This window comes from Parastagonospora nodorum (assembly GCF_000146915.1).
Source record: "Parastagonospora nodorum SN15 chromosome Unknown scaffold_6, whole genome shotgun sequence".
NCBI lineage: Eukaryota > Fungi > Ascomycota > Dothideomycetes > Pleosporales > Phaeosphaeriaceae > Parastagonospora > Parastagonospora nodorum.
In genome coordinates, this window is record NW_001884554.1 from 1,368,062 (window position 1) to 1,388,542 (window position 20,481).

At 52.7% G+C, this 20,481-nt stretch overlaps 12 protein-coding genes across 12 annotated transcripts; 5 read left to right on the plus strand and 7 right to left on the minus strand.

Moving 5' to 3' along the window:
- Positions 1 to 429: 429 nt before the first annotated feature.
- Positions 430 to 3,071, minus strand: SNOG_04718 (hypothetical protein; the record flags this gene model as incomplete). Its single annotated transcript, XM_001795078.1, has 4 exons — positions 430 to 1,012; positions 1,055 to 1,953; positions 2,004 to 2,300; positions 2,334 to 3,071. 4 exons carry the CDS (start codon positions 3,069 to 3,071, stop codon positions 430 to 432), a joined length of 2,517 nt encoding a protein of 838 aa, XP_001795130.1.
- Positions 3,072 to 3,522: 451 nt separating this feature from the next.
- On the minus strand, positions 3,523 to 4,215 carry SNOG_04719 (hypothetical protein; the record flags this gene model as incomplete). The annotated part of the gene is made up of 1 exon (XM_001795079.1): positions 3,523 to 4,215. One exon carries the CDS (start codon positions 4,213 to 4,215, stop codon positions 3,523 to 3,525), a length of 693 nt encoding a protein of 230 aa, XP_001795131.1.
- Positions 4,216 to 5,528: 1,313 nt separating this feature from the next.
- SNOG_04720 (hypothetical protein) lies at positions 5,529 to 5,778 on the minus strand (the record flags this gene model as incomplete). Its single annotated transcript, XM_001795080.1, has 2 exons — positions 5,529 to 5,631; positions 5,675 to 5,778. 2 exons carry the CDS (start codon positions 5,776 to 5,778, stop codon positions 5,529 to 5,531), a joined length of 207 nt encoding a protein of 68 aa, XP_001795132.1.
- A 481-nt stretch (positions 5,779 to 6,259) lies between these two features.
- Positions 6,260 to 7,088, plus strand: SNOG_04721 (hypothetical protein; the record flags this gene model as incomplete). The annotated part of the gene is made up of 2 exons (XM_001795081.1): positions 6,260 to 6,408; positions 6,539 to 7,088. 2 exons carry the CDS (start codon positions 6,260 to 6,262, stop codon positions 7,086 to 7,088), a joined length of 699 nt encoding a protein of 232 aa, XP_001795133.1.
- An 842-nt stretch (positions 7,089 to 7,930) lies between these two features.
- On the minus strand, positions 7,931 to 8,084 carry SNOG_04722 (hypothetical protein; the record flags this gene model as incomplete). The annotated part of the gene is made up of 2 exons (XM_001795082.1): positions 7,931 to 8,005; positions 8,055 to 8,084. 2 exons carry the CDS (start codon positions 8,082 to 8,084, stop codon positions 7,931 to 7,933), a joined length of 105 nt encoding a protein of 34 aa, XP_001795134.1.
- A 488-nt stretch (positions 8,085 to 8,572) lies between these two features.
- Positions 8,573 to 8,877, plus strand: SNOG_04723 (hypothetical protein; the record flags this gene model as incomplete). The annotated part of the gene is made up of 2 exons (XM_001795083.1): positions 8,573 to 8,595; positions 8,649 to 8,877. 2 exons carry the CDS (start codon positions 8,573 to 8,575, stop codon positions 8,875 to 8,877), a joined length of 252 nt encoding a protein of 83 aa, XP_001795135.1.
- Positions 8,878 to 10,033: 1,156 nt separating this feature from the next.
- SNOG_04724 (hypothetical protein) lies at positions 10,034 to 11,355 on the plus strand (the record flags this gene model as incomplete). Its single annotated transcript, XM_001795084.1, has 4 exons — positions 10,034 to 10,106; positions 10,212 to 10,372; positions 10,556 to 10,951; positions 11,188 to 11,355. The coding sequence occupies 4 exons, from the start codon at positions 10,034 to 10,036 to the stop codon at positions 11,353 to 11,355; spliced, it is 798 nt and encodes a 265-aa protein (XP_001795136.1).
- Positions 11,297 to 13,935, minus strand: SNOG_04725 (hypothetical protein; the record flags this gene model as incomplete). The annotated part of the gene is made up of 3 exons (XM_001795085.1): positions 11,297 to 12,038; positions 12,091 to 13,775; positions 13,825 to 13,935. The coding sequence occupies 3 exons, from the start codon at positions 13,933 to 13,935 to the stop codon at positions 11,297 to 11,299; spliced, it is 2,538 nt and encodes an 845-aa protein (XP_001795137.1).
- A 627-nt stretch (positions 13,936 to 14,562) lies between these two features.
- SNOG_04726 (hypothetical protein) lies at positions 14,563 to 15,850 on the plus strand. Its single transcript, XM_001795086.1, has 3 exons — positions 14,563 to 15,144; positions 15,214 to 15,616; positions 15,663 to 15,850. The coding sequence occupies exons 1-3, from the start codon at positions 14,631 to 14,633 to the stop codon at positions 15,751 to 15,753; spliced, it is 1,008 nt and encodes a 335-aa protein (XP_001795138.1). The 5' UTR covers positions 14,563 to 14,630; the 3' UTR covers positions 15,754 to 15,850.
- SNOG_04727 (hypothetical protein) lies at positions 15,840 to 16,907 on the minus strand. Its single transcript, XM_001795087.1, has 3 exons — positions 16,810 to 16,907; positions 16,519 to 16,590; positions 15,840 to 16,439 (listed from the first exon to the last, which is right to left on the minus strand). Exons 1-3 carry the CDS (start codon positions 16,824 to 16,826, stop codon positions 16,073 to 16,075), a joined length of 456 nt encoding a protein of 151 aa, XP_001795139.1. The 5' UTR covers positions 16,827 to 16,907; the 3' UTR covers positions 15,840 to 16,072.
- A 386-nt stretch (positions 16,908 to 17,293) lies between these two features.
- On the minus strand, positions 17,294 to 18,026 carry SNOG_04728 (hypothetical protein). The gene is made up of 3 exons (XM_001795088.1): positions 17,990 to 18,026; positions 17,733 to 17,943; positions 17,294 to 17,669 (listed from the first exon to the last, which is right to left on the minus strand). The coding sequence occupies exons 2-3, from the start codon at positions 17,889 to 17,891 to the stop codon at positions 17,490 to 17,492; spliced, it is 339 nt and encodes a 112-aa protein (XP_001795140.1). The 5' UTR covers positions 17,892 to 17,943; positions 17,990 to 18,026; the 3' UTR covers positions 17,294 to 17,489.
- Positions 18,027 to 18,438: 412 nt separating this feature from the next.
- On the plus strand, positions 18,439 to 19,521 carry SNOG_04729 (hypothetical protein; the record flags this gene model as incomplete). The annotated part of the gene is made up of 1 exon (XM_001795089.1): positions 18,439 to 19,521. The coding sequence occupies one exon, from the start codon at positions 18,439 to 18,441 to the stop codon at positions 19,519 to 19,521; it is 1,083 nt and encodes a 360-aa protein (XP_001795141.1).
- Positions 19,522 to 20,481: the final 960 nt, after the last annotated feature.

The window sequence follows — 20,481 nt, forward strand, 5'->3', positions numbered from 1 at the left end:
GGATCGCCTCGATTAGCATCGTCTTTTGGGCCTTGACAGGCCGCCATAACGTCGGGACCAATGTTGGTAGATCCCTACCCATGCTGAGATACGAGGTTGCTGAGCGAAGCAAGACAAACGTGCGCGCAAGCGCAATTGAAGACCGGACCAATTACATCGCGCGCGGGACTCGATGATGTGATACGGACGTATTGTGTGCGCGAATTGTGGTGGTGTGGATGGGGAGGATGTCAGAACTGTCAAGTTGCATTAGGATATTCGACACGTGCCCTACGGACTAATCACACGTGCGCTATCCACAATAGCACCGCGCGTGTAACCAATGTTCCCGACAACACGGTAGTAGATACTGCAAATCGATTGGGCCAGTACGTCTATTCACGCTCTCAACAACGACGCGCTTTAACCAGTGTCATATCATCAAGTACCCTATCGCCCGTCTTCGTTTCTGCCAAAGCCTCTAAAGCTGCCAACATCCCTCTTGAAAAATTTGCCAATGTTCTTCAGGTTCTCGTTGAGATTAGCTTTCGCCGCATCACCGACACTACCGTCAGCTGCACCGGGAGCCCCTGGTGTTGGAGTGCCGAAGCGGTCGACGCCGTCTCTGGCAGCGTTTACTAGCATGTTGCCCAAGCCAGCGGGATCAAACCGGCCACCGCCGAGACTGGGTGTTCCCATCACGCTACCTGCGTTACCCAGGCTTCCGATGCCGGTGCCTATGTGGCCGGATTGTATCTGTAGCGGAGTGAGTAGAGGTGAGTTTTGCACCAGATTTTCGTGGTTTGGCGACGCGCGGAATGCACCGAACAGGTCGATCAATTGAGTTTGATCACCTTTCCGGATACCCTTGAGTTCGAGGATCTTGCGGAAATTGGTATCCGACTTGTCGGCGATGTGAATGAGGTAAGCCTGCACGAGCGCCTCAGGGGGCGAAGGACGAACTTGGAGTGTCTTGAGGAGCGGATCGATCTTGGACATGCTTTGTGTCACACGTTTGACGAAGCTATCGGAGCTGTTAGTGTGCGTCATTGTGTGAAGTTCGCTAGTAGCATACCTTGATGGTGGCGCCGTGCCAGGCTCCTCGTTGAGCGTTGGTAGCTCCGTGAAGCCCTTCTTCAGAACATATGAGTCGAGCAACATCTGTTCAGCACCAGCTTCGGCTATCGGCTTGCACTGAACAATGTTCGCAATATACGTCGAAGCCATCAAATCCACGAGATTGTCGCAGAATGCTCGTGCATACTGTTGCTTGTGCAGGTATTTCAGAATCTCTCCGGACGTCTCCTTCACATTGCGCAGTAACTCTGACACATAAGTGCTCTGGTCGCCCACACTCTCTAACTTTGCCCACGGGGTATTGCGCATCTCACGCCAGCTAGGCTCACACGCGATCTCAACTTTGCGAACAAGGATGCGGACTGTAGCGCTAGCAATGCCCATGAAAGCATCAGCCTGGCTTTGTAGGTCTACCTTTTCCTTTAGCTCCTCATCAATACGCCCCTTGACCTTTTCCTCAAGCTGGTTACAGGTAACATAGCAATAGTCGGCCGTGTTGAGTATGAGTATAGCGTCTTCGATGGAAGGACCTTGAATCCCAGACTTTTCGCTCAAGAAGTAGTACAGGACCTGCTGAGCATATTGCTCCAAGTACTTCGCAAACGTTGCAGAGAGTTCTTGTAGTCTAGTTCCGGTGGAGAGCTTTGCACACTGTGCTAGAGTGAGACGGTAGAAGTTGAATAGCTCGGTGGACGAAGGTATAACGGCTTGGTGAGAGAACTCTTCTTCCGTGTTGCGAAGCGGTTGCTGCCGATACTTTGGCATAAGTGCGGCGAGTTGCTTGTCCTGGGATTCGACCCAAAGACTCATGTACGGCTCAAAGGCTTCTGAGATGGCTTGACTGAAACCAAATGGCTTGTCATCTTTGGTGTCCATGGTATCGATGGAGGCGCGGGACTATGAAATGTCAGTACATTGTCTTCAAAAGGATTGAGTCATGACCGTACCTCGTTCGCGAATCTTCGTTCTAAACTCTGCTCGAAGTTGAGCGTTTCTTGTAGGCAGGAAAGTAGAAGGTCGACGTCCAGGGTCTGCCCATCTCCTCTTCGCATTGAGCGCTGCAGTATAGCCTTGAAGTCTTCTCGTGTGCCTTCACAGAACGAGTTGGCCAGCATCTCGTTCACCCGCCAGTAGGACGGGAACAAGGCAGCATGCTCGACATCGTATGTCTTCATCATACGGTTGAACCAAGAGTATCGTCTGGATATATTGTCCAAGGACCCAGCCTGTGCGATGGTCAGCAGCTATTACGCGTGCACCAGGGCTGTAGTATTTACTTCGTCGTTCCCCCTGAACACTTGACGGTATTCTCGCAGCTGCGTGTTGCAGTACCAGTTGATCAGGCGCGTCCGCGCATGATCGCCAAGCGAGTCCATGACCAGACATGCCTCTGCGAGCATGCCTTTGCGCTGCGCAACCTCTCCCTTGGCAAAGACCACCTCGAAATCCTCGCATATCTGCTCCAACAGCTCGCTTTGGAGGTCTGCTACGTTGCGGCTCAGCGTCGCAATCTGGTCTATTGACCTGTAGCTCTTGAAATGAGCAACCAGCTGAATTACGGCCTGCAATAACTGTGCGCACTCTCTGTATTGTCGCGACTTGCTCAGACTGCGCAGTTGTTCGTATGCCGTCGTCAACATTTGCAACCGCTTCAAAGCCGTCATAGATAACGTGAGGTTCTTCTTGGTGCTGTCCAAGCGCTTGATGTCGGCTGTCATCTCGGTGATGGTCTGCTCTGTCTGCATTGCCCGTTCCCGCACCTCCTCAATTGTCTTGAAGAGGTCGGCCAGCTCTGCCTTGGCTGCTTGTATACGCTGCACGCTGTCGGCATCGGAAGCCGACTGCGAGGCGACAACATTGGCGATATCCTCGTCCAGGTCATCTTGATAGCTGCGGAGCGCCTCGGAGGTGGTGGTCACAGATGAGAGGGTCGATGGGTGGTAGAATATGGCGTTTAGATGGTCGATAGGGTCGTAGTCGGCTGCGTTGAGCGTTAGTGCTCCGTCCATGCCCATACTTGTGTGCGATCGGGGCTGTCTATGTACCAGAGTCAAGTTCGGAGGGCGGAGTCGCAGGCATGAGAGAAGGTGGAGGGATGCATCAACCTGCGTGCGCTCACGCTTCGCGACTGGATTCGTCGCAGAGTTGTGCAATGCTGGGCGTTGAATAGGTGGGTATCAGGAAGCACGGTCACGACACGTCCGATTTAAACATGTATGTAGCTTGCTTGACTGACAATTCGCAATCTTCGTGTGAAGCTCGCCCGATGATGTGGTGTTTCCGCTGTCAGGGTCCCAAGGTGGGTCCAAGCTCAGCGCCAAAGTTAGCCAGACATGTTCACGACAGAAGTACACGAGACGTCACCAGAGCATGACTTGAGTTCGATTTCATGGTCAATTAGCACATCGGACTCATGTGCTATGCTGATATGCCCAACCTTTCTGCTATGTCCTCGCTATACACTCCCTATTGCGGGAACAGACCCAAGAAACCATTGTAGACCAAACTGCGGTCCTTTTGCGTGAGCGAGCTTGCATCCCCCGTACCTGTCCAGTAGAACAGCCCACCAAGCGCATTTTGTCGCACGTAATCGGCCTTCATCCGGACAGTCTGCGGTGTATCGTAGGTAACAAAGCCTCCGTCACCGCCCATGCAGTAAGCGGCACCGACTCTCTCGTCCACATGTTCAGTCGCACCGGGTCGGGGCAAGTCGCGGTACTCAAAAGTACCTTCTTCTCCAGCCTGTCCGGAGAATCCGTGGCCTACGCCTTTTGTTCCCGTGAAACTTCGACCGTACGCGGGAACACCGAGGACAATCTTGTGAGTTGGCACTCCCTGGCGGACCAGGTATGATACAGCGGAGTGACCGGATATAGCTGCTTCAGGGCTGTGTGGAATCTGGGGAGTGAAGAGCTGGGCTTGGTGGCCACATTTGCTGGTCCATGGGCCCGAATAGTCGTAAGCCATTAGATTGATCATGTCGAGGTAGTGGGCGGCATGGCCGAGGTTGATATGCTGAAGTGCCCATTCCCCAGCAGGAAGAGCGGTTGAGAGAGTATATTGTGGGCCAGGCAAAAATTGACGAAGGTCTGCCAGTAAAGCGATGAAGTCCTGACCTTGCTTAGAGTCTGAGGGGTGCTCCCAGTCGACTAAGTACATTTAGCATGTATCCGTACGAGTAAGGAGGCTCAGACCATCACTTACTATCGATCCCGTCGATTCCGAATTGTTGCACCAAGCCTAACGCGCTCTGTGCGAACTGTTGTCTTTTGGCAGGATCTGCAGCCACTCCAGCAAAAGGCTCGCTGCCCTTACCACCGCCACCAACGGAGAGAACTACTCGGAGCTTTGTATACTTCCTTTTCAGTAAGGCAAACGAGTTCAGGCACCCTTTGGTTGCAGGGACATCTCCTGCGCCGGCTACGTCAATTTGTGCGTCGGCCCACTCATCGCTGAGCTGTAGGACGTTACTCGAGTCTCTTCGTACCAGGAGGCTTACATACATATACCGTTCCATCATCTTTCACCCTGAGAGATCGTCAGTATTCTGAATCGGTCCAAGTAGTGTCTGACTTACCATGCAAAAGCGTAGAACACGTGAGATATCACATCGTAGTTTAACGATACCGGCGGCTGGTCCCGGTAGATCCGCCAATTGGGGTAGTACACAGCGTTCCAGTACATAGCTTGCAAAGGTATCGAAAATGTGGTGTTGTGATCAATGTGGTGGGGATCGAATGTTCGGCGCATTATGTAGGTAGTCGTAAGCTAACGCCCTAGCTGCTTCTTTGGTCTCCTGCACGTCAAAACACCATGCAAGTGCAGCCGGATTGCCGAATCTCTGGAAAGAAATAAAACGAAGAATATCAAGACTTCTTTGTAGTTACAGCTCTTGAATCCTGAGAATTACGAGAGCTATTTTTGGTAAGTCTTGTCGCACTGCAGTCATTGCATGTATCTCGCTTCATTGTGCGACTGCGGAGGAGCCGCACTAGGGTGCTTCATGGTGTACACTGCTTTATTGGTTTTGTTTGCAGTCCTGAAACGGACATACACCGCGCGTGTACAGAACTATAAGCAATCAAAAGTCGCATGAGAGCTACAAAGGACACAATGTCCGGTGGTTGCAGTAGTACTAGCGAACGGCTAAGTTGGTACAAGAAGCGTGAAGGATTTGAGGAGTCGATTACCTTCCTTACCTTGCAATTGAGAATGAAGTGCAGCCGATTGTCTTGTGCTGTGAAACGATGATGGTGATCTTCGTGACTGCTCGACCGGAATCATTTTCGCATTACTGGTCCACCAGACGCCCAGCATTGATGGCAAATCTCTCCTATCATGTGCAGTAGCCTTCACGGTTACGGGGCAAACAGGATGAGATCCAGTGCTATGGTTCGGCATGCCGCTTCCCGAGCCGTTGAGAGAAACAATGGCATGAAGTTCATTCAACAAACCATAAGCTTTAATATTGGTCAATACACGGAAGCGGAAGCATACAAGGATGTGTATATGTATCTAGTCACACAACCAGGACCAGCTTCTTTGTGCATGCCTGTCAATAAGCTTCCGCGAAGGCTGTATACGTGTAAGTGATATGGCTGTATGGTCGACAACAAACCATACTGGATGCGATTGAGGAGTCAAGTAAATTGTGATATTATTGAAGCGTTCTTGTGTGCTTATAGGAGCCCACTTGGGAACATAGCGAAAGGATCGAGACATGCTGGTTTAAGACGCTGCACATGGCACAAGCGTTTGTATAGGCTTGGGTCTGTCGGCACATCGGCGCGAGAAATCTCGAATGATGCGAGCTGCAAGCAAACACGGATCAGGCTGTGGTTCCACTTGTACGCAACAAGGATCTGATGAGGTGCATGATGAACAAGCGCTGCCGACAGATGGAGGCGGTTGACCTTACGTAAGCACGCTAATCGAGCTGCACGTGAGGTCGCGTACCGCGACTGTCAAGCATTGATGCATCACCAACTTCAACAATTACAGGCAACCTACCCTATTGCGAACCACAACATTGACCCGTGGGAAGCAATCTACAGAGTGTTTCTCACACTATATCGTTTCAGAGGTCTCAGCACTCCCATCGAAGCCATACGTCGTTCCTTTGACAACCTATCTGGGAACCGTTTTCAAAGCTCACGGTTCAAGCGCAAGGACGGCAACAGGCACCAAAATCTCCTCAGCAAGCATGGCCGAAGTGCAGGCTCGGTCAGTCTCAATGGCACCCGACCAGGATGTCGAGAAGGCGGGGCAGCCCATGTACAAGTTCAACTTCAGTGAATTCCTCAGCCGCGAATACAGATTTGGTCTGGATCCCAACAGGCCAGCATGCAAATTGTATGTACAAGGCCACTGTCCGCACGGGAGCCGGTGTCCTGATCGGCATCATGTAGTCTCGTCCTACAACAAGTACGTGAACTACCCTTTGAGCCTGTGAAGCCGAATCTGATGCTCATATTCTGTTCAGTCTAGTGTGCAAGCATTGGCTCCGTGGCCTCTGCAAGAAGGGCGAGACGTGCGAATTCCTTCACGAGTACAACCTGCGACGAATGCCTGAATGTTCGTACTACGCCCGCACACAAACATGCTCCAACGGCGACGATTGCCTCTACCTCCACATTGATCCCGAAGCAAAGCGGCCTTCATGTCCGCACTACGATCGCGGATTCTGCCCACTCGGCCCTTACTGTGCGCTAAAACATAATAAGAAGGAAAAGCTATGTCCATTCTACTTGTGCGGATTCTGTCCCGAAGGCAAGGGCTGCAAGTATGGCGCACATGCTCGATTTCCCACAGATCTCAAGAAGCCGGAAGTCCGTATAGAAAAGAGCCCAGAAGAGCTTGAGGCAGAACGTCTGGAGAGGGAGCGCGCAATGATGAGGCGAGAAGAAGAGGAGCGTGAGCGAGATGATAGAGGCGGGCACGGCGGTGGCCGAGGGTTCAGAGGCAAATGGGATCAAAACAAGCGAGGGCGTGGGCGAGGGCGCGGCCGTGGACGTGGCCGCGGGGACTTCTAATCGACAGTGTCAGTCCACGATCATGATTTGGATACGACAATTGAGCACGAGATCTGGGCGCGCACGACCAGGCCCTTCTTTGTCCCTGAAAGATCCCGCTTTAACGAAAGAGTTACGAAAACTTCCAGGGCTTACCGGTGATACATCTCAATGTTATAATCGACCCTCCGCCGCCGCCCCGAGCGGCAGGTGGGGTACACGACCTTGATCTTAAACGAGACCATCAAGCTTCGTTAGATTCTTTCAAACCAAATTGGCCCAAGAAACCACGCATGCAAAATGGAGGGAACGCTTGCCTCATCGGACTGCCCACGAGACACGATCCACTGACGTCCAGGCATGCATGTCGCGAATGGCAGCAGGAGATAGTCGGTGGGTGTCCTGCACGACATAGTACAAGGGAAACGGTGGATCGAGACACTGTATCCATGTGGCCACAAGAACCTGGCCACGAGAACCAGACCAGCTGCTCCTTAGATCTATCCTTAGAGAGACTAGAGACTTCGTGAATAAATTTGCGGCTTTATCCGAAAGTGTCCTCGATTTCTTTAGACTATTATCGCAGTCTTGCTGCACCAGCCATATCTCAATTGTTCCGCAACTTAGAAGGATGCATTAAACAGATGATCGACATTAAAGAACAAATGACCAATGATGCGAAGTGTCCTCAGATCAATGATAGGCCGAAGTTACTAGGCGATGCTGCTCAGATGATGACATTGTGTTAAGTCGTAAACTTGATACGAGAACAGGTCAGCGTCAAACTCTGACATGCAAAGTCCGGAAGACATGGGTAATTTCTTCTACGCATATCGAAACAGGGGCTGACTGGACTGGGCAAGCTAAGGCGAGCGGGAAGACTCGTTGGACTCGAGGCCGTTTACAACTATATATGGTAGTGATGTCAATGGCGGACGCTTCGGTATGTTTGATACAGTGAATCAATGTCGATAAGTTCTGACGTACGTCCACGAACTCCAGATCTTGTGCAGACATGGTTAGAGAGAACGGCTACCACCTCGACGACACTACCGCATCTTTGACGAATAGTGATTATTTGAGGTCTTAGGGAAATGAAAGGAGGTACATCGATTGGCATTTCGAGCTGGCAAAATGTTTGAAGAGTGCGAGGAAGTCACGAAAGACTTCCTTGGAAGATTGCGGATTGTAGCAACCAGGAAGTCAAGGGAGTGTGTCACGGGTGAAAGTGGCAGGTTCAATACTTCATCAACAATGCTGTTCACGCAGCACTTCCTTATATCAGGTGGAATGCGGAGTCACCAATAAACGATCGCGTTACATGCGGGCCTAGGTAGCATCAGGTAGTCGTCACTCAGCCTGGCAACTGCGCCCCACTTATCTGAGCGTCGCCTACTCTTATAAAGCCCCTGAGTTCCATTCCTGCTCTCTATCTTTGGCAAAGTGTATGCCCTCAAGACTTGTTCCAATCAACCAGGCATTCTTTCCGACTCAATTGCTACACGATGGCAACTGCCACGGACCAAATGTACGTTACACCGCCAAACCTCTCCTTTTGTCAGTCTTGCTAACATTCCCTAGCACCGTCTCCAACGCAGCCAATTCACCTCTGCTTCGTCTCCCCGCAGAGCTGCGGAACGAGATCTTCGCCTATGTTGTCAGCCAGGGTACATGCGAAATCCCGATGGAGCGTAGTCCAGGAGGCTATAGGTCCCGTCCGATTCCGACTCCAGATCGTAAGCTGTATGGCCGTCCTTTCCGTCTAGGTCTCCTCCCGGATTGGTTTGGCCTCCTACACGCCTGCAAGTAAACCTACAACGAAGCTGCGCCTCTTCCTACACAACTGAACACCTTTACTGCTCACGAGAAAGCCGGCTTCGAACTGCTTTTCGAGTGCCTCTCACGGCTGCGCAGTCCCACCGAATCTCTACGTCTTAGAGTTGAAGTGAACCTGACGCGATCGATAGAACCACCCTATGTGGATCTGGGACGTAAAATACCGACTCTAAAGACTTTGGAACTCATGGTCGTTGAGCGTTCAATTGACTTCCCGCCACCGAATTTCCACGGCTTTCATAGTCTACAATTTGTAGATCACAGAGGTAGCGATATAGACCGGGACGCGGCACGTCTCTGGCTCACCGATGGAGCTCGGAGTAGTCTGGATGTAGTTTTTCTATAAACTGGGCTCACACAAATGGTGCGGAACGCGCGAGTTGGCTCTAGATTGATAGTAGTAGTGCGGTGGATAGGAGTTTTGGGCCACGAAAGATGGGAAGTTTACAATCACCATGTTAAGTCGTCTCATTATTCCTGGTGACCTCCCGTACTTTGACACTCACTACTTAGGTATCGGCAGATTTTAGCAACGGTTAGTACAATAATCGGACCATAGATAAATCTGCTTATGATTGGCCGATAAAACACATAGGCTTAAAGAGGAGACTGAAAGGTACGGTAGAGGGTTTGCACCCACATTAAGGGCATAAAAACTGCCTCTGCACGACTTCGTGACGGAAACTGGGCACTATCGAAGTACCTAGGTGGTTGTGTAAATTTCTATAGGTACCGTCCTTCTTATCATAGACCAGTTTTTCCAATCAAGTAAATGGTGGTGCTAGCTCATATGGGAGCTGCCTAAGAACCGTCCACCTATTCACTTCTTTAGCGCTTGCGGCAAGCATTTTTTTCTAGTACTCGCACTATATAAGCTTGATACTGCGCCTCTTGCTGATCTTCTATACAATCACCTCAACAACGTTCAATCGTCCCGACAGAATCCTCATTCAAACACCCTCAAATCAAAGTAAAGCAACAAAGGAAAGGGCTGTGGGAATGAACGAGTATGTAGTAAATCCGCAACCGAAATCGATGAAAAAAGAAATGTCATGAACATGCCCGTACTAGGAGCCTAGAATTCTCCAGAATAGTGCAGTGATTAGACGAAAGTGTATCGAGTCGTCTACATGTCAGTTCTTGTTTATGTTGCCACGGTCACAGACACTGGAAACACTCCTCGAGAGACTCAGCGGCCAAACAGTGAGAGAGTACTAGCGCTCAACAGCTTTGCGCAAAAGCTCCCGAGACCATGATTAGACTAAAGGCAATAGCGATCTGATTGGCGTGCGTACTAACCACTAGCAGTGCTTTACACTATTTCTACGCTCACTCTCCACCACTTGACCTCCCCATCTGCACTCACCCAACTACACCACGAACGCGGTTTCGCGACCTTTCTCAAAGCAATAGCCGCATCTAATCATGGCGGTCGTCAGCGGCTCTACACGCGAGGCATTAGACGCTATGTATGTATTCTCTGTGCTTGCATTTACAGTTCACTGACACAACCCAGCACTGCGCGTAACGCTCTCACCTCGCCTCTCCTACGCCTTCCCGCAGAGCTGCGCAGTATGATCTGAAACTACTCCATCACCGACAAGGTCTATATCATCAGCACAAAGAGAAGCATTTTCGAGCCATCCAGACAGTATGTGCGTCTCCGACCCCTTTCACCACCTCCGGGCTGGGTCGGTCTCCTCCGCACGAGTCGTCAAATCCACAGCGAGACCGCGAATCTTCCCTTGCCCCTTAACAGTTTCCACATCTCTTCGCCGGAGCACTTGAAATGCCTCTCACACACGCTGGCACGATCGCGCATTTCAATCACGAAGCTCAGACTGGATGTGAAGCCTAGGTTCGAATTGTGGCGTGATCGGTTTCTTCTCCCGAAGATCCTTCCGCATTTGAAGCTGCTGGAGGTCACGTTTTGCTCTCACAGGAAGCCGAGGTTGGTAAATGTCGAATTCTTGGAGGTATTGTTTAACCAGAAGACGCGGAAGTGGTTCGAGGACGGTTGTAAGGGACTTTTGGAACTGGTCGTCTTGGTAAGCCAGGTGGATCATGATCCAGAGCAATTAGGACGTGATTCAAGGCAGGACAGCGATTCGGAGGGATTCTGAGAGTTCCATTTGGTCTAAATGTGCGAGAGGAGCTACTATGGCTCGAGAAAGATGTAGCGATACTTGATACTTAGGCCTGTCGTTCACAGCGCGGGAAATTACCAGCGTGACAGCTACATCCTGCCAAGTGTACCACAAAAACAACATGAAATTGTGTCAAGTCCGGCGATGACACGGCATACCACACGAAAAGGCAAAAGAACCACGACGAATATCATGACACATTTCATCAAGGATACATTCCCATCTACCTCTCCCCACCTCTCCCCACTACAGCGCACTCAACACACTCTGCACCCCCACACTCCCCACATCCTCCCTACACCTAATAAACCCCTTCAACTCCCCAATGTCCGCGCCCGCACCCCTAAGCCTATCCCTCAACGCCTCAGGCCCAATAATAAACAACGTACTAACATCCGTCAGCACCTGGATACTCCCATGCTCCAGCTCCTCGCCCGTCGGCCACCCGCGCACCAGCTCGACGTAGCGATTCATGTCCTTGCTGACAATCAGGCCGCCGACTTGGCTGATGGTGTAGCGCAGCAGGTGTGCGAGCACGAGGCTGCGCAGACCGCGGGCGAGCTCGGAGAGGAAGAGGGAGAGGTTGCGGCCGGAGAGCGCGGACGATGCTTGTGTGGCGACGCGTGTGAGAAAGGCAGAGACTTCGCGGCATGCTTGGGTTTCGGAGGTTACCATGAGGTCGTCGTCTTTGGGGCGGAAATCCGTCTTTTTCTGTTGTGAGAGGCATTTGGAGACCCAGTTCAGGGCGGCTGTGAGGGTCAGGTTGAGGATGTTGGAGAGCTTGGATTCGAGCGTGGACATGGTTGTGTTTGTGGACTTTTCGATTTCGCGACGGATGGTGAGGTTGGGCGTGCAGAGGGGGAGGAGGATTGTGGTGGTGGTTTGTTGGAGCAGGTGTAGGATTGTGGTTATTGCGTGGAGAGAGGGGAGGTGCGTGAGGTCTGGGGGGGTTTTGAGGTTTTCTTGGGAGGCGGCGTGGTCGTTGGCACTGGATGGGTGTTAGTGTTCTGATGAGTGTGTTTCGAGTGGGGGATTCTTACGCATCCAACGCAGTCTCGAGATAAATCTCGCCCATCTGCTGCAGAAGCAGGTTCAGTAAGTTCTGCACATCCTTGGGCGTCTCATTGCCAGGCGACAACTCCAAGCCACGACCAACACCCTCTGCCAACCACTTCAGCATACGCTTAGCCGTTGCCAAAGACAGTTTTCCATCCTCATCTGTGACATCAATCTCCTTCTTCTCCTGCTGATCTTCCTTGAGACCAGCAATTCTCAGCAGCGTCTTCTTCTGACTAGCCGGCAACTCTGTGCTCTCGAGTCGCTCCATGTATGCATCACGCGCCGACGCAGCCAGCTCTTTTCCTTTTTGTGCAAGCGCACTAAAGTACCCACTAGGCATCTTCCGCCGCCGCGAGTGGTAGATTGTGAACTTGAGTAGAAGCGACGAGTACAACTCTTCCAGGTTCTTCTTCTCTCGCTCAATGTACTTTTCGCCGATGAAGTACGATGAGAAGAGCTCGTCAAGCTGTTGGTCTAGTGTAGCTGCGACTTGTGATGTGACGGGCTCGGGGTGTTCAGTCAGACCATGCGACTTGAGGTCATCCACTAGCTGTGTGATGTAGCTTCTCGATGCTTGTAATGAGCGCAAGAAGGCTAGCGACGACAATTCGCTCGCTTTGTCGAGCACCATCTCCAGTCGTTGTTGTATAGATTGCTGGAATATGCGCTCCAGAAACCTGATCAAGACCTCTTCGTAGTACGGGAAAGCGCGCTTGATGGTAGCAGACTCATCCTGCACAGCGATCTTGACTTCATCCACCAGCGACTGAAGCGTCGGCTCAACACCCGGGGGCTCAGCATCAGGATCCTGCAGTCGATCCCACGTCTCGGCATCCATGGATAGCTCCTCGGCCATCGACTGCGTGCGCTCGATGAAGAAAGTGTGCTGGTTGACATATGTCGCAATAACACTTGAACCCTCATTGAAGCCTCTCAGTGCAATAGCGCAATCGCGCATGCCGCTGTAATTCGGGCGTCGATAACACTCGTCGAATTTGCTCAGCAAGTCCTGCTCCAGGTTCTCGAGGAACTTTTCAATGACTTCTTTGGTATTGTGTCTGGGCCCTAGGGTCTTTCTTTTCGTGCCGTTGCGCAAGTCGCCATTCGTCTGTTGACCGCCTTCGGGGTCCAGACGAGTGCTGATACGAAGCAATTGGCGCGCAATCTCTGCGCAACGTACAATGTCGCCGCTTCTCCGGTGGTCTTCGAGGATGTTGAGTTCGCCGCGCTCACTGACTTCTTGCCAGCATTCAATCAAGAACTTTGCGTCCAGGGCTCGTTTTCGTTGGCGATCCAGCTCTTCCAGCGACTCTCCGATGCGCATTGCAATATTGCCGCCAGAGTCCGGTCCACCGTCGTCGTTGCCATTCAGCGAGCTGTCCAGCTTCTGGAAGCGGTCAATGGCCTGCTCGAGCCTTCTCCCTAACGATTCGACATTTTGATTATGTTGCGATTCGGCGCGGCGCACAGCTCCGGACAGCTCATTCTCCTTCTCCTCCAGATCTTCCGACAGGTTGTTGAGCCGAGTCAGGGCATGCTCGAAAGTGCGAATGAGCGGTTTCGGGTCGAAGGTCTGCTGGCTGGCGATGGTCCCGGACTTGCGGGAGGCAGGCACTGCGGCATCGGACAGGTCCTCGATGAAGTCCTTGACTATGAAGTCTTTCCTCTACACAGATTAGCCCGTGTCCGGAGGGCGCACGTGTTGTGAAGCTCACCGAGAACTTGTCCAGCGTGAATTGTGGCCCTCGGATGGATGTCCTCGAGGTCTGGTGCGTGAGGACGGAAGCAGTGTCCATGCTGGACGGGCTGCGAACGTATGGGTCCATGTTGGCGCGTGTGGTGTTTGCTGTTTTCGGGCGTGTTCAAGGTCTATGGGAAGCTCTTTATCAGGTGTCGGCCACGCAGCGCTCCCCCGAAGCTGGTGTTTGGAGACTGTCGCGGATCATGAGGCGTGAAGCTCTGTCTGCGTATACACTTCAGGGCGATTCCACAAATTTGGGCATGATTCAGAGTGAATGTGGTCCAGTAGCACTCGAACGTCGCGGAGTGTCAACACCAATTACGAAGTAGCTGCATTCGCGATCTATGGGTGAGTCGTGGCTTGAGCCGCCCCCGCGCCAGGTCCCTTGTCTCCCACGCAGATCCAGCCGCATGCCCAACTTCCAAGTGACCTCATGCATCATGCACGTACGCCCTCTCCCACAAGGACCTCCATGTACCATGCGCCCCTCAGCCTTCGCTGTTACGACAAGATACGCGCAATCGCGGCGCATGGCTGAGCTCGTAATCCAAGGATGTTGCGCTCTTGGCTGACTAGGATCGGCAAGGACACGGAAGCGCCACAGCACCAGCCTCAACCTTGAAATGCTACCTGCCCTACATACTTCAACTCCCCAACCATGTCTTGCTGACACCGTGCATTTTCCTTTTCTCTCTCTTTTCCTTTAGGTCAACCAGCACATCTGATTGATCGCCTCGGACATTCCTACCACAGACAACTTGCCATACCACGTCCACCGCAATGGTTACCACGGGCCTCACGTCCGCCGAAGAAGCCGCCTTCCGTCGCAAACAACTCTCTGCCCAACAGCGCGAAGAACTCCTCAAACCCTTCCTGCCCAGCGCACCGCCTACCAGCACCACTTCTAGAACCACTTCTAAAACCACTTCCACCCGCCGCGCCCAAAAACCCACCCGCAAACCCGGCCCCATAAAGTCGCTCTTCTACTTCAGCACTTACCACCTAATCGCCCTGCTCTTCAGCATCTTCTTCCGCTTCCGCCGCGCCTTCCGGCTTGCATACACCAAGCTCGTGTCTCTGCTGAAATACCACCACCGCACGCCCGAATTCATCGCTGGGGATGTCGCGGGGCTGGAGAAATTGCCGAAGCATCTGAGCGTGGTGGTGGAATTGAACGAGGACGACGAGCAGCAGGGCAACGCGGGGTTGGAGGGATTGGTGAATGATGTGTGTGAGATAGCGGCGTGGGCCAGTAGTGCGGGCATTGGGTTTTTGAGCGTGTATGAGAGGACTGGTAAGTCCAACACAACATCTTGTGTTTGCTGAGTGATGGGAGGGGATTCAAGTGCTAATGACGACTTAGGTGTGCTTAAGAACTACCTCCCCCAAACACACACCTCCATCGACGCAACGCTCTCCTCGTACTTCGGCCCATTGCGCAAACCTACCCTCTCCCTGCGCGCGCCGCATTTGTCGAGTTACTCACCGCCGTCGACGCCGCCGTCAACGTCCAATGAGCCGCGCCAACATCTCACTGTTCTGCTTCTGTCTGAGCACGACGGGCGCGACACTATCGTCGATCTGACCCGCACGCTGGCTGAGATGGCGCAGCGAGGAGATGTGCGCCGCGAACAGATCAACATGGACCTCATTGATGCGCAGCTGAGCGATCATGTGAGCAGCGAGCCGGATCTTTTGATTTTGTTTAGCCCCACAGTCCAGCTCAAGGGATATCCACCGTGGCAGTTGAGGTTGACCGAGATTTTGTAAGTCTAAACGAACGTAAACATGACTTGGTACTAACATGTACAGCCATCTTCCTGACAACAAGGGTGTCAACTACCAAGTATTCCTCAGGGCGCTGTATAACTTTGCCAAGGTCGAGATGCGTCTTGGAAGGTAGAGTGGAATTGGGGATTTGTACCATTGGTTTTCTTTGTCACCCCTATACCCGATTTTGTATCACAGCGCAGTAGAGAATTGAACATTGCCACCACTTGCACGCGAATCAAAGTCTGAATGCAAGACACGGACGTCATTGTGAGGTATCTTCGATGTGATAGATGATGCTATCTACACCCTATCTTCATGCCTGCTGTAACCGCTTTTTGTGCGTCACAGCCATCGAGAGTAATGCACCTAACACCTGTATATTCGTGATAAGGTCGTCAAGTACATTGTCCACCCCACGAAAGAACCCATGCAACCATAACCCAAGCCATTTATTTGAGAGGAATGAAACGGGAAGAGTGCGTGGCACCGATACCGGGCCTTCCGTGCTTGACGGGCTTGTATGAGATGGAGAACTCTCCGAGGTAGTGGCCGACCATCTCGGGCTTGATCTCGACCTGGTTGAACTCCTTGCCAGAGTAGACGCCAATGACGCTGCCAATCATCTCGGGGACAACAATCATGTCACGGAGGTGCGTCTTGACGAGGTCGGGCTTCTCGTTGGGCTTGGCCTCCTGCTTGGACTTGCGGAGCTTCTTGATCAGGCCCATGGGCTTGCGCTTGAGACCGCGGTTGAAACGTCTGCGGGCACGCGCGTGGACGAGGTCACGGAGCTCCTCAGAGCCGAGGTCGAGGAGCCTGGTTGGAGGTTAGTGTCGTGGCCTTTTTTGATGGTGTGTCCAGGGCAGTGGTGCGCTGCTGGATCCGGAAGACGTACTGGTCGAGGTCGACGCCACGGTAGGAAAACTTGCGGAACGCTCTCTTCCTCTTAAGCTCTGTATGGTGTGTGGTCAGCCCAGGTTCCTTCACATGTTGTGTTCTTCCTTCGCCCAGCACAGCAGCGGAGTCGGCCCAAAGTCCGGAAGAACATCCCCCTCTAGCAGTCGATTGCGCTGGTGATAGTGGAAGGAAGAATCGTGGGAGTGGATGAGCGTACCGGCAGCCTCCTCGGCGTTCTGTGTCGTTGTTAGCAGGCATCTCTGGGTCGACGGAGCGATTGGAACATACGTATTCGGAATCAGCCATGTTTGCGATCTGTCGAAGTGGCTAGACAGTGAACTTCGATGGTGTCGCGGGGTGGTTGTCGGTCGAGGTTAGTTGGAGGTCGAATTGTCGTGGGCGGCAGGTGCGCTCAGTGCTAAGCGAGCCAGCGGCAAGACTTGGCGCATGGCCCGTGCCCACATACTTGCAGCAGACCACAAATGATCGAGAAAGCAAGAATAGATTGCGTATTATGAATTTCTTCTGTTATATTTGTGCGATCATAGTCACAATCGGATCTACAATCTGCCTGACTTCAACTAATTTGACATTGATGCTGTGACACTACCAATATATTTGGCAGTAAGACAACACGCGTGGGATCATTCAGGTCGACCAAGATGGAATAGTCAATGATGTCCAAACCTTTTTGATTATCTCGACGAGTACGCGAAGGATCAGGGCGACTCATGCCTGCGGTGTATCACAACATCACGATCTCAATCATTCCAAATGGAGGGTGCATGGCTTCATTTCGGGTATCTCAGCAAGCAGATATTAGAATACTGCCGCAACATCTTTCTCCATCCCCCGCTGGTCGCGCGCTCGACACCTCCCCAATCCTCCTGTTCGTTTCGCATGATTCTCGTGATTGTTGAGAGATTGTCCGGATCATACTTCGTGTACAAGACTTGACAAGCGATGCGCTTAGTCGAAGAGACCGAAGCCCATGTCGTCGTCGGACTCCTCCTTCTCCTCCTCCTTGGCCTCCTCAGCAGGGGCAGCGTCACCACCAGCTGCGGCAGCGGCGCCACCGGCAGCGGCGGCACCACCTCCAGAGCCACCGGATGGGACGGAGGCGAGCTTGGAAGAACCCTCAGCGATGAGCTGTCATGTGTTAATGGCTGTTCGTGGTTCTTTTACGGCGCAAAGCTGCGAGGCGCATCTTACCTCGTTGATGTCCTTGCCCTCGAGCTCGCTGATGAGCTTGTCGAGACGCTCGCTGTCGGCCTCAATGCCGACAGACTCGAGGACCTCCTTGACGTCGCTGGCGGAAGGCGAGGTGTTACCACCGAGGCCGAGGAGAAGGTATGCTGCGAGGTGCTTCATTTTGACGTTTGGTGATGTTGGTTGTCTAGAACAGGAGTTCAATCGATTTAACCTTTCACTGTCAGTGCAAACTCATCGCATACGCGCACACGTAGTACTCACCGTGCTGACGGAGACTGAAACTGCAATGTTCGGTCGTGGTTGTCGAGAGGACTTTTGAAAGTTCGAGCAATATTGGCGATAGGCGAAGAGCGTGGGCTGCGCTTGCCCTGGTTGGGCGCTAGCGTGAAAGACGGGCCTTGGCATCGAGAGTATAAGACAGCAGGTCTGCGCGCGCCACCTGGCAAACTACTCTCTCTGGCCGCCCGTCTTCTCGCCGAATCCTCAGCCCCGTGATCCGCCTGCTCCCGCGCCCGCGACCGCCTTCCCCCGGTTCCTTCAAAGGCTGCTCTTCCGCCAGGAAAGCATGTTTGACTTCTTCGATCCACAGGACCGGTAACACTGAGTCGACCGCTTATCAGCTGCCCAACATGAGTGTAAGTCGCACCACCTCAGCCGCGAGATCGCGATGGTACTAACAGTAGTCTTGTAGGCTTTCAGAGATTTAATGTCCATAGTCGACCCGAATGCGCCAAAGACGACTCCAGCACCAAAACCAGCCGTGCCCGCTGCAGCCCCGAAGCCTGCTCCGCGGCCTACTGGGGGTGCAAATGGTGTCGCTCAGTCTCCACAGCTGAAGCGAAAGGCGTCTGGTCCTGTTGAAAGCAGCCAGGTCAAGCTTCAGAGGAAGGACGGTTCAGGACAGCCAGCGCAAGGGAATGTTGCAGGACGTCCCATGGCGACACCAGGCGCGGGAAGGCCAAATCCGCCACCCGCGCTCACCACAGTCCCATATCGTGGAACAGCAGCACCAGCGGGCACCAGGGTCGCAAGTCCAGTTGTGAAGAAGCCTATTTCGCAAGCAAACACACCATCTGGCCCGCCCAAGGCAGCAGCCCCGGCTCCGAAACCTGCCCCACCAGCTGCCGCGTCATCAGCAGCAGCCTCTGCTGCCCCAAAGAAGGGATATCTGGCCCTACTACAGAAAGCAAAAGAGAAGGATGCAACTAAGCCTCCCGCTCCTCCAGTGCAGAATGGTCCAACCAAGATCCTTACCAAGAAAGAGCGCTTGGCATTGAGGGCTGAAGCTAGCGCAGTTGCCAAGGGCAAGAAGCCAGTCGCTGGAGCACCACAGAGACCTACAGATGCGAAAGGTGCCCCGGTTCCAGAGAAGAAGAAGCCTCTGGATGTGGGCTACCAGGGCACAGCACGCCCCACGAAGCAGCCTGTCCCGGTCGGATACAAAGGTACAGCGCGGCCAACAAGTGCGCCTGCTTCCACCAGCCGGAATGGAACGCCTGCCGCAAGGTCGAAACCCCAACCTGCCAAAGGTCGCTACGACGGATATGCAGATTGGTCCGATCTTGACGACATGGATGACGAAGAGGAGGACTATGCCTCCGATGGGTCGTCCGACATGGAGGGTGGCGTATGGGACCTGCAAGAAGAGGAGCAGATGGCGCTCAAGGTGGCTAAGAAAGAGGACGCCGAGGCACTCGCAGAAGAGAACAGACTCAAACGTGAGAAAGAGGAACGAAAACGAAGGCTTGCGGCTCTTGAAAAGAAAGCTGCTGCCAAGAGGAAGTATTGAGGCGTTTGATAATTTTTGGATATTGGTTCGAGATGGCGTTACGGTTCATGATTGCCCGGCATACCACATCGGCGTTTGTTCAGCTTTTCGGCATCTGCATAGCATGGAGATCGGATGCATTTCTCGGAGAGGTACTCTCTACTATGGCGCATACATTCGCGTCCTTTTCTTTACGGTGACTGTGACCTCAGTCAGTGCTTCATTAGATGAGCAGCCGCATAGTGTATAGTGAGGAAGTCGGTGGTGATGTGCATTAGTTTTATTCAATACCCCGGTACGTTGCAGCATGTCACATTTCGGCTTCAACTTCTGCATTGAACTTCTCACGACACCGCCAAATCCTACCTTCGCTTGGCTTCACGAGAATGTCTGTCGCAATTAATATGATAGGAGCACACATGTACCACGAACTACTTGGCAATCGATCGTGACGCTGATGGAGACAACAACTCACCAGCAAACGCCAGCATAGAAGAGCCATACATTCCATTACACCCACCCTTCATCAGCAATGAGCTCTAAGACTCATCGAAAACCTACATCTCTCTTCATCCCCTCCACATAAGCCATAGCGCCCAATACTGACCTTGAGAGCATGCCCGCGATCTATCAACGCCTCTGTCACTCTCTTCGACGCCGTCCTCGCCAGCCGTCCCGAGGACAAACCGCGAATGTTGCTTCAACCACACACGAACAGCAGCACATTTCTGACCTTTCTGACGACGCAGATGAAGCCATAGATGATGGCAGAAGTAGTCCTCCACCATTTCCTGTTATATCTGATCGTGGGCCACCAACATCTAATAGGTACGGGGATGCAGGTCTCTTCTGGAACAGCACAATGCATGAAGCAGACAAAAACGACAAGTCGTGGCTATCGCCTTCAAGACCCGGAAAGCTTCAACCCGAAGACGAGTATACCGGGCGGTCTCGACTGCCAAAGCATGGCTTCACGAGAGA

What these genes read in the sequence shown, in the direction of transcription:
- SNOG_04726 (XM_001795086.1), top strand. Translation starts at nt 14,631, where the DNA reads ATGGTTACCACGGGCCTCACGTCCGCCGAAGAAGCCGCCTTCCGTCGC. An exon ending in GAGCGTGTATGAGAGGACTG is followed by an intron (nt 15,145 to 15,213) that starts GTAAGTCCAACA and finishes ATGACGACTTAG; the next exon opens with GTGTGCTTAAGAACTACCTC. An exon ending in TTGAGGTTGACCGAGATTTT is followed by an intron (nt 15,617 to 15,662) that starts GTAAGTCTAAAC and finishes TAACATGTACAG; the next exon opens with CCATCTTCCTGACAACAAGG.
- SNOG_04728 (XM_001795088.1), bottom strand. Translation starts at nt 17,891, where the DNA reads ATGAAGCACCTCGCAGCATACCTTCTCCTCGGCCTCGGTGGTAACACC. An exon ending in AGGGCAAGGACATCAACGAG is followed by an intron (nt 17,670 to 17,732) that starts GTAAGATGCGCC and finishes AACACATGACAG; the next exon opens with CTCATCGCTGAGGGTTCTTC.
- SNOG_04727 (XM_001795087.1), bottom strand. An exon ending in CGTGGCGTCGACCTCGACCA is followed by an intron (nt 16,440 to 16,518) that starts GTACGTCTTCCG and finishes ACCTCCAACCAG; the next exon opens with GCTCCTCGACCTCGGCTCTG.